Below are 14,550 nucleotides of genomic sequence, written 5' to 3'. Positions count from 1 at the left end.
CCCCACTGAAGCCCCCCTGGTAACCGTGGAGAAGACCCCATCTGAAGTTGACCTGCCCACAGAGCTTCACTCTTTCCCCAATTGACTCTAGTTGAGGAGGCCCCCTCATACACCTTTAAAGCGTTTGAGAGAACCTTAACATCCTCACCCCCTGTAATAAAAACTGTCACGTCATCTGCCTACGCAGACAGTGCTATCGTGGGACCCTTCATAACCCCTGGCACAGAGAAACCAGTAAGATTTGCTCTTAAAACAAAGCATTGGTTCAATCACCAGACTATATAACTGCCCTGAAATTGGGCATCCCTGCCTGACGCCCCTTTGGACAGGGATGGGGCAACTCAATCCACCACCCACCTTCACCATACACGAGGCCCCAGCATACAGTAAATTCATCCAAGACAAAAAAAACATCCCCAAACCCAAAGGCTTTCATTGTTTTAAACAAGTCCTGGTGGTCCACACGATCAAAAGCCTTCTCCTGATCCAAAGAAAGTAAACCCACATTTACATCAGACAGTTTACAAATGTCTAAAACATCTCTTATCAGAAACAAGTTATCAACGATAGAGCGATCAGGTACACAGTAGGACTGGTCCTTGTGGATCAACAATCCCAGATACTCTTTGAACCTGTTTGAGAGACATTTAGAAACAATTGTGTATTCTGTGCACAGCAAAGCAACAGGTCTCCAATTTTTTATGAGAGCCAAATCCCCCTTTTTTGGCAACAGTGAAAGCACCACACGTTGACAGGATACAGGAAGAGAACCCTCATGAATGGATTCACACACCACTTCATAAAAATCCTCCCCAATAGACCCCCGAAAATGCTTATAGAACTCAGATGGTAAACCATCAATGTCAGGGGCTCGGCCTGTTGAGAGCGAGCTGCATAACTGCTGTGGACAGCTTTTGCAGTGTAATGTCAGAGTCCAATGCGACTCTCTGCTCAGGTCCCAATTGAGGAAGACCGTGTAACAACTGTTCAGTACACAGAGAGTCCCAATCCTCCGCCTTATAGAGGGCAGAGTAGAAATCCACGGCATGTTGACGCATTTCGCTGTCATCCGTGGTCACCTTCCCATCAGGGAGACGAAGGCAGACCATCTGTTTACGTTGCAATCTCAACTGTCCTAGTTAATTTTTTTAAGCGCTAGGAGCATCCATAGCCAGACGACAAAATTCCCTTTTGTAACCCTCCATTTTTCCCAAAACAACAAAAACCTGTCACAAAACATGACATCATGTAACAATTTAACATTAAAATACCAGTAAGGTGATGACCTTCGTGGACAGGACAAGTGAATATCGACAGTAACAATATGATGATCAGAGAAACCCACAGGAGTAATGGCACACCTTCCAACCCTACTACAGTATTGCTCAGAAACATACAACCTGTCTAACCTTGCTGCACTGACACAACCTTCATTAACTTTTAGCAATGTGTACTGCTTAACTTTTGCATTCCTTGCTCTCCACACAGAAGAAAGCTCAAACTCAGTTAATAGGCCAGACAGGCAAGTGGCTGACCGCAGGTGAGGTTCTTCAGCGGTGCAATCAACAGTGAAATCCACTGTACAGTTCCAGTTCCCCCCTAAAACCATACACCCCTCTTGGTCACACTGTCTTAAGGTTTCCTTTATTTGATCAAATACAGCAATATGCTCTGTACCCTTATTAGGAGCATAAACATTAAAAAATATAAAAAAATATAAAAAAAACATAACATCCACCTTGACCAATAAAACCCGACCCTTGACAATCTCTGTTGTAGATACCACAGTCACCCCTAAACCTGAGGAAAACAAGATTGCCACCCCAGCACTGAAATTAGTACCATGACTGAGTATATGCTGCCCCTCCAACCACATACCCCAGTCAACCTCATTTTCCTCATCACTGTGTGTCTCCTGTAGGAAAACTACATTAAGCCTTTTCTGTTTTATTACTTCTAATACCCAAGCCCTCTTATTCCTGTCCCTTCCCCCATTAATATTGAGAAAACCTACCCTTAGTACCTCCATATAGAAAAGAGAAAAGAAAAGCAGAAGAAACCACAGAGAAACCAAGGAGAAAAAAAACACCCTATGAAGCATGATCATCATCATTATTTTAATCTTCTCTTATTAACTTGACCACGTTTCCCACCACCTTTTGCTGCTGTGACAGCAGTAACACATTTCCTCAAGCGAAACCGCTTCTTCTCACTCAATTGGTCTAACCCCACTGTCTTCTGTAACATCACAGCTGACCTCACAAATTTATCAACGTCAAAATAATCTGCCAATTTGACAGATTTCCCAAAAGTCTGATCCAGAAACCCATTTACCTCCTCTAGATCGTAAATTGAGTCCTCACCAGCTGCTATCATATCAAAAGAGATATCCATATCCTTCTCCTGATCCTCCTCAGCTGAGGCCACAGACAACTGACTCCCCTCTACCACATCCCTTTCAACACTCCCCACTTGCACCTCATCACTCATACCAGGCATCTCCTCCACTACCTTGGAGACTAGCTCCACATGACCCCAGCACTCGTAGTGGGCAACTCCTCCACTACCTGGGAGCCTAGCTCCACATGAACCCCCTCCTGTACCCCATTACTCGTAGTGGGCATCTCCTCCACTACCTGGGAGCTTAGCTCCACATGAACCCCCTCCTTTACCCCAGCACTCGTACTGGGCACCTGCTCACTAATCTGAGGAACTGGCTCTTCAGATACATCAGTACCTTCTACAACAATATTTTTCTGCTGCATAACATTTCCCTCTAATACAAGTTGCAACTCCGTGCCCTCAACACGGATAACTTGTTCCTCAGCAACAGGTACTTTTGGCTGCTCTACCGCTGTCGATCCACCTCTCCCTATATCAGAGGGCCCAGGCGTTACGATGACCACCTGCGCCCCTCCCTCGGCCTTCTCCCTTTTCGGGCAAGCATGTCGCTTATGACCAACATCCCCACACTCAAAACAGCGATGACTACCCGTACTAGCATAAGCCATATACATTCTATTGTCATACTTGATTTTAAACGATAACTCTAAAGTCTGCTCCGGTGAGTCCAAAAACAAACACCTGTCGCCGAAATGACATTATCTGTTTCAACGCCGGGTGTTTGCAACCCAACGGGACAACCTTAATTGAACTGGCGAACTTCCCAAAGCGCAATAACTCGCGCTCCAATAGCTCATTGGGAATAAACGGTGGTACATTTGAAATCGTTACCCTTGTTGACGGAGAAAAAAGCGGCGTAACTTGAATAAACATTCCTTTAAGAAGTACGCCATGCTCAACCATACGATCTACAAGACACTCTTCTTTAAGAAGTACACCATGCTCAACCATACGATCTACAAGACACTCTTCTTTAAGAAGTACGCCATGCTCAACCATACGATCTACAAGACACTCTTCTTTAAGAAGTACGCCATGCTCAACCATACGATCTACAAGACACTCTTCTTTAAGAAGTACGCCATGCTCAACCATACGATCTACAAGACACTCTTCTTTAAGAAGTACGCCATGCTCAACCATCCGATCAACCAGACACTCTTCTTTAAGAAGTACGCCATGCTCAACCATCCGATCAACCAGACACTCTTCTTTAAGAAGTATGCCATGCTCAACCATCCGATCAACCAGACACTCTTCTTTAAGAAGTACGCCATGCTCAACCATACGATCTACAAGACACTCTTCTTTAAGAAGTACGCCATGCTCAACCATACGATCTACAAGACACTCTTCTTTAAGAAGTACGCCATGCTCAACCATACGATCAACCAGACACTCTTCTTTAAGAAGTACGCCATGCTCAACCATCCGATCAACCAGACACTCTTCTTTAAGAAGTACGCCATGCTCAACCATCCGATCAACAAGACACTCTTCTTTAAGGAGTACGCCATGCTCAACCATCCGATCAACCAGACACTCTTCTTTAAGAAGTACGCCATGCTCAACCATACGATCTACAGACACTCTTCTTTAAGAAGTACGCCATGCTCAACCATCCGATCAACCAGACACTCTTCTTTAAGAAGTACGCCATGCTCAACCATCCAATCAACCAGACACTCTTCTTTAAGAAGTACACCATGCTCAACCATCCAATCAACCAGACACTCTTCTTTAAGAAGTACACCATGCTCAACCATCCGATCAACCAGACACTCTTCTTTAAGAAATACCACCACCGCTTTACTCATCCGGGATGCATAAGCAACATTCTCATAGCCTACCTTCTCTCCTACGGCGACCAGAAGTGACAGTAGCTTCAGTAACACAGTAACACACAGTAACACCATTCGGGCTGCCATCCCCGCCAAAATCAGGGTAATTTCGATACGAAAAACAAAATGCTTAATTCTACCACAACAAAAATAATAACCTTAATCATGCACAGAAGAAAACCAAAAAATGCCACCAAGAAATAGCAAACCGAAAGAAAGTTGTGAATATCTAACTCTCCACAACACACGCACTCCTTCACTCAAACAATTCCCAGCATGCACCAATCACTCCCAGCATGCAGAGAGAGAGAGAGAGAGAGAGAGAGAGAGAAGCCAATAAAGCCATTTGAATTGAAGAGAGAGAGCGCGAGAGAGAGCGCGCGAGAGAGAGAGAGAGAGAGGGCAGGGCAGGGCAGGGCAGGGCAGGACAGGGCAGGGCAGGGCAGGGCAGGGCAGGGCAGGGCAGAGAAAGATGTAGGGAGAGACCGAGAGAGAGATGCACATATAATATATAGAGAGAGTGTGTTATGAGACTGGGCTGACTAGTAGCTATGTAGGTAAACATGAGAGGAATCTCTAAGTCCCTTGTCTCACAATGTAGGCTGAGGCTAATCAGTACAGTACTCAGTTGTGTCAGTGCAATCACTGATTATTCAATATGAAGAGCACAGTGCTTCCCCCAGTGTGCTCCCTTCAGCTGTCACTCGCTTTCTCTCTCTTCCTCCGTTTTATTCACTCACTCCTTCCTTACTGCCCAATCTTTTTCATCCCTATTATTTATTGTTCTTTCAATTTGGCTGTCTCTCTTTTCCCACCTGTCTTTCTCTCTCTCCCCCTGTGTCTCTCTTTTCCCACCTGTCTTTCTCCCTCTCCCTCTGTGACTCTCTTTTCCCACCTGTCTTTCTCTCTCTCCCCCTGTGTCTCTCTTTTCCCACCTGTCTTTCTCTCTCTCCCCCTGTGTCTCTCTTTTCCCACCTGTCTTTCTCTCTCTCCCCCTGTGTCTCTCTTTTCCCACCTGTCTTTCTCTTTCTCCCCGTGTCTCTCTTTTCCCACCTGTCTTTCTCTCTCTCCCCCTGTGTCTCTCTTTTCCCACCTGTCTTTCTCCCTCTCCCCCTGTGTCTCTCTTTTCCCATCTGTCTTTCTCTCTCTCCCCCTGTGTCTCTCTTTTCCCACCTGTCTTTCTCTCTCTCCTCCTGTGTCTCTCTTTTCCCACCTGTATTTCTATCTCTCCCCCTGTGTCTCTCTTTTCCCACCTGTCTTTCTCTCTCTCCCCCTGTGTCTCTCTTTTCCCACCTGTCTTTCTCCCTCTCCCCCTGTGTCTCTCTTTTCCCATCTGTCTTTCTCTCTCTCCCCCTGTGTCTCTCTTTTCCCACCTGTCTTTCTCTCTCTCCTCCTGTGTCTCTCTTTTCCCACCTGTATTTCTATCTCTCCCCCTGTGTCTCTCTTTTCCCACCTGTCTTTCTCTCTCTCCCCCTGTGTCTCTCTTTTCCCACCTGTCTTTCTCTCTCTCCCCCTGTGTCTCTCTTTTCCCACCTCTGTCTTTCTCTCTCTCCCCCTGTCTCTCTTTTCCCACCTGTCTTTCTCTCTCTCCCCCTGTGTCTCTCTTTTCCCACCTCTGTCTTTCTCTCTCTCCCCCTGTGTCTCTCTTTTCCCACCTCTGTCTTTCTCTCTCTCCCCCTGTGTCTCTCTTTTCCCACCTCTGTCTTTCTCTCTCTCCCCCTGTGTCTCTCTTTTCCCACCTGTCTTTCTCTCTCTAACCCCTGTGTCTCTCTTTTCCCACCTCTGTCTTTCTCTCTCTCCCCGTGTGTCTCTTGTTCCCTCCCTCTTCTTCCCTGTTTTTGGAAAGCTGTAGGAGTGGAGTGGCCTCCTTCTAGCCCACTGAGAGGAAAATGAATCCCATTATTTCAGTATGAGGACACAGGATCTCAGCGTGCTCCCTTTGTCCACAGACTGTTGCAAACAATTACACTGAAAATAGGCTGTGTGAAAACATAATCCCCTCGCCCAAAGGAAAGACACTCAAAACAATCTCTCTCAGAGTCGGCACCAGGCAATAAGTTAAGATAGCGCCAACAACAACAGTAACAAAGACATTACTAAACCCATACTCAATGACTGACAGCAGGCTGTTTGTATTGACATAACATGCCATGGATGTCTGTCTTCTCTCATTACTCCACCTCAAGTTATAAGTTAGTTTCCCCACGCTCATAAAGTTGTAAGTTAGTTTCCCCACTGTCATAGAGTTGTAAGTTAGTAGCCCCACTCCCATAGAGTTGTAAGTTAGTTTCCCCACTCCCATAGAGTTGTAAGTTAGTAGCCCCACTCCCATTGAGTTGTAAGTTAGTTTCCACACCCTCATAAAGTTGTAAGTTAGCAGCCCCACTCCCATAGAGTTGTAAGTTAGTAGCCCCACTCCCATAGAGTTGTAAGTTAGTTTCCCCACTCCCATAGAGTTGTAAGTTAGTAGCCCCACTCCTATAGAGTTGTAAGTTAGTTTCCCCACCCCCATAGAGTTGTAAGTTAGTTTCCCCACCCCCATAGAGTTGTAAGTTAGTTTCCCCACCCCCATAGAGTTGTAAGTTAGTTTCCCCACCCCCATAGAGTTGTAAGTTAGTAGCCCCACTCCCATTGAGTTGTAAGTTAGTAGCCCCACTCCCATAGAGTTGTAAGTTAGTTTCCCCACGCCCATAGAGTTGTAAGTTAGTAGCCCCACTCCCATTGAGTTATAAGTTAGTAGCCCCACTCCCATTGAGTTGTAAGTTAATAGCCCCACTCCCATTGAGTTGTAAGTTAGTAGTCCCACCCCCATAGAGTTGTAAGTTAGTTTCCCCACCCTCATAGAGTTGTAAGTTAGTTTCCCCACCCCCATAGAGTTGTAAGTTAGTAGCCCCACTCCCATAGAGTTGTAAGTTAGTAGCCCCACCCCCATAGAGTTGTAAGTTAGTTTCCACACCCTCATAGAGTTGTAAGTTAGTTTCCCCACCCTCATAGAGTTGTAAGTTAGTAGCCCCACTCCCATAGAGTTGTAAGTTAGTTTCCCACGCCCATAGAGTTGTAAGTTAGTAGCCCCACTCCCATTGAGTTGTAAGTTAGTAGCCCCACTCCCATTGAGTTGTAAGTTAGTAGCCCCACTCCCATAGAGTTGTAAGTTAATAGCCCCACTCCCATTGAGTTGTAAGTTAGTAGCCCCACTCACATTGAGTTGTAAGTTAGTAGCCCCACTCACATTGAGTTGTAAGTTAATAGCCCCACTCCCATTGAGTTGTAAGTTAGTAGCCCCACTCCTATAGAGTTTTAAGTTAGTTTCCCCACTCCTATAGAGTTGTAAGTTAGTAGCCCCACTCCTATAGAGTTTTAAGTTAGTTTCCCCACTCCTATAGAGTTGTAAGTTAATAACCCCACTCCTATAGAGTTGTAAGTTAGTTTCCCCACCCCATAGAGTTGTAAGTTAGTAGCCCCACTCCCATAGAGTTGTAAGTTAGTTTCCCCACGCCCATAGAGTTGTAAGTTAGTAGCCCCACTCACATTGAGTTGTAAGTTAGTAGCCCCACTCCCATAGAGTTATAAGTTAGTAGCCCCACTCCCATTGAGTTGTAAGTTAGTAGCCCCACTCCCATTGAGTTGTAAGTTAGTAGCCCCACTCCCATTGAGTTGTAAGTTAGTTTCCCCACCCCAATAGAGTTGTAAGTTAGTAGCCCCACTCCCATAGAGTTATAAGTTAGTTTCCCACGCCCATAGAGTTGTAAGTTAGTAGCCCCACTCCCATTGAGTTGTAAGTTAGTAGCCCCACTCCCATTGAGTTGTAAGTTAGTAGCCCCACTCCCATAGAGTTGTAAGTTAATAGCCCCACTCCCATTGAGTTGTAAGTTAGTAGCCCCACTCACATTGAGTTGTAAGTTAGTAGCCCCACTCACATTGAGTTGTAAGTTAATAGCCCCACTCCCATTGAGTTGTAAGTTAGTAGCCCCACTCCTATAGAGTTTTAAGTTAGTTTCCCCACTCCTATAGAGTTGTAAGTTAGTAGCCCCACTCCTATAGAGTTTTAAGTTAGTTTCCCCACTCCTATAGAGTTGTAAGTTAATAACCCCACTCCTATAGAGTTGTAAGTTAGTTTCCCCACCCCATAGAGTTGTAAGTTAGTAGCCCCACTCCCATAGAGTTGTAAGTTAGTTTCCCCACGCCCATAGAGTTGTAAGTTAGTAGCCCCACTCACATTGAGTTGTAAGTTAGTAGCCCCACTCCCATAGAGTTATAAGTTAGTAGCCCCACTCCCATTGAGTTGTAAGTTAGTAGCCCCACTCCCATTGAGTTGTAAGTTAGTAGCCCCACTCCCATTGAGTTGTAAGTTAGTTTCCCCACCCCAATAGAGTTGTAAGTTAGTAGCCCCACTCCCATAGAGTTATAAGTTAGTAGCCCCACTCTCATAGAGTTGTAAGTTAGTAGCCCCACTCCTATAGAGTTTTAAGTTAGTTTCCCCACTCCTATAGAGTTGTAAGTTAGTAGCCCCACTCCTATAGAGTTTTAAGTTAGTTTCCCCACTCCTATAGAGTTGTAAGTTAGTAACCCCACTCCTATAGAGTTTTAAGTTAGTTTCCCCACTCTTATAGAGTTGTAAGTTAGTAGCCCCACTCCCATAGAGTTGTAAGTTAGTTTCCACACCCTCATAGAGTTGTAAGTTAGTTTCCCCACTCCTATAGAGTTGTAAGTTAGTTTCCACACCCTCATAGAGTTGTAAGTTAGTTTCCCCACTCCCATAGAGTTGTAAGTTAGTAGCCCCACTCTCATAGAGTTGTAAGTTCGTAGCCCCACTCTCATAGAGTTGTAAGTTAGTTTCCCCACCCCCATAGAGTTGTAAGTTAGTAGCCCCACTCTCATAGAGTTGTAAGTTAGTTTCCCCACCCCCATAGAGTTGTAAGTTAGTTTCCCCACCCCCATAGAGTTGTAAGTTAGTAGCCCCACTCTCATAGAGTTGTAAGTTAGCTTCCCCACCCCATAGAGTTGTAATTTAGTTTCCCCACCCCCATAGGGTTGTGAGTTAGTTTCCCCACCCCCATAGAGTTGTAATTTAATTTCCCCACCCCCATAGAGTTGTAAGTTAGTTTCCCCACCCCCATAGAGTTGTGAGTTAGTTTCCCCACCCACATAGGGTTGTGAGTTAGTTTCCCCACCCCCAAAGAGTTGTAAGTTAGTTTCCCCACTCCCATAGAGTTGTAAGTTAGTAGCCCCACTCTCATAGAGTTGTAAGTTCGTAGCCCCACTCTCATAGAGTTGTAAGTTAGTTTCCCCACCCCCATAGAGTTGTAAGTTAGTTTCCCCACCCTCATAGAGTTGTAAGTTAGTTTCCCCACCCTCATAGAGTTGTAAGTTAGTTTCCCCACTGTCATAGAGTTGTAAGTTAGTTTCCCCACCTTCATAGAGTTGTAAGTTAGTTTCCCCACCCCCATAGAGTTGTAAGTTAGTAGCCCCACCCTCATAGAGTTGTAAGTTAGTTTCCCCACCCTTATTGAGTTGTAAGTTAGTTTCCCCACCCTCATAGAGTTGTAAGTTAGTTTCCCCACCCCCATAGAGTTGTAAGTTAGTTTCCCCACACTCATAGAGTTGTAATTTAGTTTCCCCACCCTCATAGAGTTGTCATTTAGTTCCCCACCCTCATAGAGTTGTAAGTTAGTAGCCCCACCCTCATAGAGTTGTCATTTAGTTTCCCCACGCTCATAGGGTTGTGAGTTAGTAGCCCCACTCTCTACTGATGCTGTTGTTTTGACTCACACCCACCCAGACATGCCCACCGTGGGTGTCCTTTCTACTGGAGCCACAGCTGAAGGTAAAGAGATCTCTTCTCCCCAGAGATGACCCCTGACCCCAAACTCTTACATTGACCCTCTCTCTCTCTGGTCATCACGCTTTCCTTTAATCTTCCTATCCTTTCTCTGTTTGTCTCTTTTCTGCTTATATCCTCAGTGGTGTTATGAATTGACGTTTTCGGTGGTGGGAAAGCTTTCATATTTGTGTTATCTGTCTGTACTGTGTGTGTGTGTGTGTGTGTGTGTGTGTGTGTGTGTGTGTGTGTGTGTGTGTGTGTGTGTGTGTGTGTGTGTGTGTGTGTGTGTGTGTGTGTGTGTGTGTGTGTGTGTGTGTGTGTGTGTGTGTGTGTGTGTGTGTGTGTGTGTGTGTGTGTGTGTGTGTGTGTGTGTGTGTGTGTGTGTGTGTGGGAGACTGAACAGTGCATTGTGAGATGATATTCAGTGCCGTTGTGCCGCTTGTTATTAGGCACTGCTACAGTACCAGGAGACGTCAGAGCCATCCAGGCATGAGAGGATTTTTTAAATCACTGAGCTGTTATAAGAACAGACAGTTCAAAGCCACCATTTCGGTTCGTTGGCCTTGGCGCAGATCAAGGAGGCCATGACAATGTGAATCCTTTTCATACCACAATCCTTGATTTCCATTTCCCATTTCGCTTCTTATTACTTCTGGCTGTGAAGCAGGCTAGTGGGGGGGGGGGGACAGTCCCAAGACACAGTCTTTTGGCAGGCAGCTCTGAGCTTCTGGAGATGAGAGGAGGCTATCTTACCGCACTAACAGAGCGGAATAAATGTTGCGGTAGCCAGGCTTGAGAGAGAGGAGAGAGAGAGGGTGTCCTCAGGCAGAAGGAACAGCCCCTCTCTCTGGGGGCAGACAGCAGCAGCCAACAGAGCAGGTTAAAGCCTCACAGGCCACACAACACGCACCTGCTGTCCGACCAACCACACAGACCAAATCCCCTCTGTCTCCACACTAACACCCTCCAACCAATCAACATGCAGGGCAGAGTAGAAACCTCTCAGAAATAATGGGTTGCCTTGTGGAAGAGAACTTTTGACATATTTATGTACAAGAGTTATTCAAGAGCAAATTATTTGCAATCCTGGATTTAATCAAAGTCACCTCTAAATAAACAATGGCCTTTGATATAAAACCTGGTATTGCTCTCTCCCAGTGTCTGTCTGACTGATGATACAGAGTTGGGATAGTCACATCAGACTCTTCCTCTTCCTCTCATCCCCCAGCCACAAGCACAGATGTCTAGACAGGTGTAATCAGCCAGTGGCACCGAAGTAGGACGGATCACAGAGTAGGGGACCCTCACACACCCGTGCTCTGGCATAGCTCTGTTAGCGTTTGGCACTGCCTGTCTCCTGCCCATGCCCTGGCACTGCCTGTCTCCTGCCCATGCCCTGGCACTGCCTGTCTCCTGCCCATGCCCTGGCACTGCCTGTCTCCTGCCCATGCCTTGGCACTGCCACTCGCCTCCAGCCATCCTCTATGAGAGAGACTGAATGCTGGCAGACTGCATTTACAGAGAATACACCCCCTATACGGTATAATGTGTACAGCGTTACCACAATGTCTCACTGCCAACACAGTGTCATCTACTGGTGTACTCTAGCATCACACAAAGGGGAATATGCGTGATGCTGTTCATTTAATGTGTTTTGCATTTTTAATGACTCGGACGGCCATTAAAAAACGGTCAAAACCGTAACGGACAACAGCAGTGTAACCCCTGTACACTTCTGTTACATTTTCAATTCAGACTGTTGGTATCATAATACAAAAAAAAGAATGTATTGTCTCATTCTGTGTATTTGGCGCTCTTGGCTAGCATCAACATTAGCTGATACTAACCTGAATTTCCTGTGTTTGTCTCTTGTTCTCATCTCACCCCTCCTCCCTCACCCCCCACCTCTCACCCCTCGTCCCTCACCTCACCCCACCCTGCCTGTGCCTCTCAACACCACCTGTTCCTGGGGCGCCACCACCACCTCACCCACCACCCTGTCACCTGTGTGATCCTCCTGGGCCATCCTGTACCACCCGGCCCGCCCCTCCACCTGCGCCTCTGTGACCTCTGACCCTGCACAGTGAGTGAGGGACCAGCCCGTGCCTGTCCTCTCCAGACTCCTCCTCAGCACCAACCACCTGACTACAGAGCTGCATCTGACCCCCACCCCATCCCCTGCTACTCCTAGTCCATGCCCTTAAGCCCCCCCACCCTCTGTTGGCTTAACATGGGTATTAGCAGTCTCTGACTCCTGTACCCTCTCATGTCCTACATTGACCCCACAATGCACAAGATATCTACCACTCTCCCCTTGGTGTGTTTGTGTGTGTGTTCTGTATGTTTGTGTGTGCGCATGTCTGTGTGAATGGAAGGGTGCTGTCGGGGACCACTACCAACTATATGACTGTACTCTCTTTTTTAATTTCTCTTTTTCCCCCTGAAACCTTTCCAATTTTCCCCAATTCTCCATGTTCCTCCTCCTGTTCCTCCTCTTCCTGGTCTGTCCCTGGGTCTGACCCATAGGCCCATGGGAACAGCAGCAGCAGTATTGAGCCCCTCCTGTCAGGCACCAAAGCTGCCAGTTTCTCCGGCCGCCTGTCCTCCTCCAGTTCGGCCTCGACTGTGTTCGCCCCGGGTCTGAGGAAGTATCCACAGGAGGGGGCGCTGTCTTCCCTGACAGTCTCCTCCAGCCAGGCCAAAGCCCTGCTGGCCAGCCTGTCAGCCTCCAGCATGTCAGCCGCCAGCCTATCAGCCTCCAGCCTGAGCGCCGAGGCCCTGCTCCTCTCCTCTACCTTCCGCCAACACCGCCTCCTCCGCGAGCAGCAGCGCGCCTCCTCCCTGCCCCTGCCCAATGGCCGCTCCTCCAACTCCACCACCCCCTCAACCACCACCTCCTCTTCCTCCTCCTCCACCTCCCCCACCTCCACCACCTCCACCCCCTCCTCCTCGCCCTCCTCCCCGACCCCCCTGACCTCCCTCAACCTCTCCTCCGTGGGGCTCAAGCCCAGCGGCCGCAGCCTGCAGTACTCCGGCTCCAACAGCTACAAGGAACGTGGCAACAAGACCCTGCCTAAACCTGTCTCCCCTAGCAACTCACAGTGAAGTACAAGATGATGGATGAGAGGAGGAGGAGGAGGAGGAAGAGGAGGAGCGCAATCAAAGCACCATCACATGCCAAAAATGAAGAGGAAAACGAACACACTAGCCCCGCCCTCTACCCTAGCCCTCAATTCCAAGAGTCACATGCAGCAACACATATTAGTGGGGAGTTCCCCAGAATTGACTTTCTGAGTGTCACTTTGCTGCCCTTGGTCTCAGTCCAGAAGCCAGAATCTTCACATATCTATAATTATACAGTACAAGAGTTGATGGTGGTTCCTCTCTGGCTCTCCCACTCAGTAGTACTGACTGTTCCCCAGACCCCCAGAGAAAGAGCTCAAAGATGGGCCTCGGCCTCCACTCCCTCCCACTGCCTTGTCTAGTCTGGTCTGATCCGGCCTAGTCTGGTCTGGTCCGGTCTGGTCTGGTCTGGGTGGACAGAAAAACAGTGCCAGTACTTTATGAACCCTCAGTTTATCATCGCACCATTTGCCAAATCTTACTGGATGGAACCTAAGTGGAGTAGATGTGATATCTAGACTGTGACTTATATTATACAGAGTAGAGTTGCAATAATCAACGAGTACAGTACAGTAGCCGTGTGTGTTCAGAGCTATAGCAGTCTTATTCCAGCACCTGGCACAATGTGAATCTGTCGAGAAAAACAAAGCTAAACCAAGGTGGTGGTTTCCATTCTGAGATCGTTTTCTGTTTGTTCGTTTCTTTATTTCAGACTTATTGCATCGCCTGTGTAGAAGTCGAAACTGGTGCTATAGTTCTCCCTGTTTTGTAAAGAGTTTACATGAATGAAACGGCTCCCATTCAATGTGACTGTACATTCCACTGTTTATCTAATGCTACATCCCTGGAGTGGCTTAAGACTGCTTCTCTCCGGCATCTGATTCCGTTCTTACCCTCGTTCTCTATGGCCCCACTATTAACACAGCAGTTTGGCAATGGAAGAAAAGGCCAGGGAGCTGCTTTTGTTGAGGTCCTCTGGTTTGAGAGTCTGCGCACAATTGTATCGCCCACAATAGCACATTATAGGAACAGTAATGTGATGTTACAGTAGATCAGTTATTTAACGACTGAGCTGGTACAATGAAGAAGGGGGGAAAATAAAATATATTTAAACATTGAAATTGATCGTTAAAGAATGTAGAATGTGTAGACATGAATGTTGCACGACAATCAGGACGTATCCACAGTAGACGGGTTCTGCCTTGGACTGGCGTTCCCCGCGGCAGTGATTACTGAACTGAACTCAACACACGCTCGCGTGACCAGGCACCGGCATACAGCAGTAGATGCACGCACAGTCTCCGACACGCCGGTGAGACGGAGATCCGCCAAACTGCTTATGAAAAGCACAGTCTCCAGTTG

General features: G+C 47.1%; 1 protein-coding gene across 1 annotated transcript in view; it reads left to right on the top strand.

The window, feature by feature from the left end:
* LOC139421197 (SRC kinase signaling inhibitor 1a) overlaps window positions 1-13,579 on the top strand; it is a 52,952-nt gene extending 39,373 nt beyond the window's left edge. Inside the window, exon 18 of the mRNA XM_071171839.1 lies at window positions 12,592-13,579. Within this exon, the coding sequence (XP_071027940.1) occupies window positions 12,592-13,170 (579 nt within the window). The 3' untranslated portion in view covers window positions 13,171-13,579. The remainder of the gene's footprint in view (window positions 1-12,591) is intronic.
* Window positions 13,580-14,550: the final 971 nt, after the last annotated feature.

The sequence above is a fragment of the Oncorhynchus clarkii genome, chromosome 12 (assembly GCF_045791955.1).
Source record: "Oncorhynchus clarkii lewisi isolate Uvic-CL-2024 chromosome 12, UVic_Ocla_1.0, whole genome shotgun sequence".
NCBI lineage: Eukaryota > Metazoa > Chordata > Actinopteri > Salmoniformes > Salmonidae > Oncorhynchus > Oncorhynchus clarkii.
This window is presented reverse-complemented; position numbering and strand designations above follow the sequence as displayed.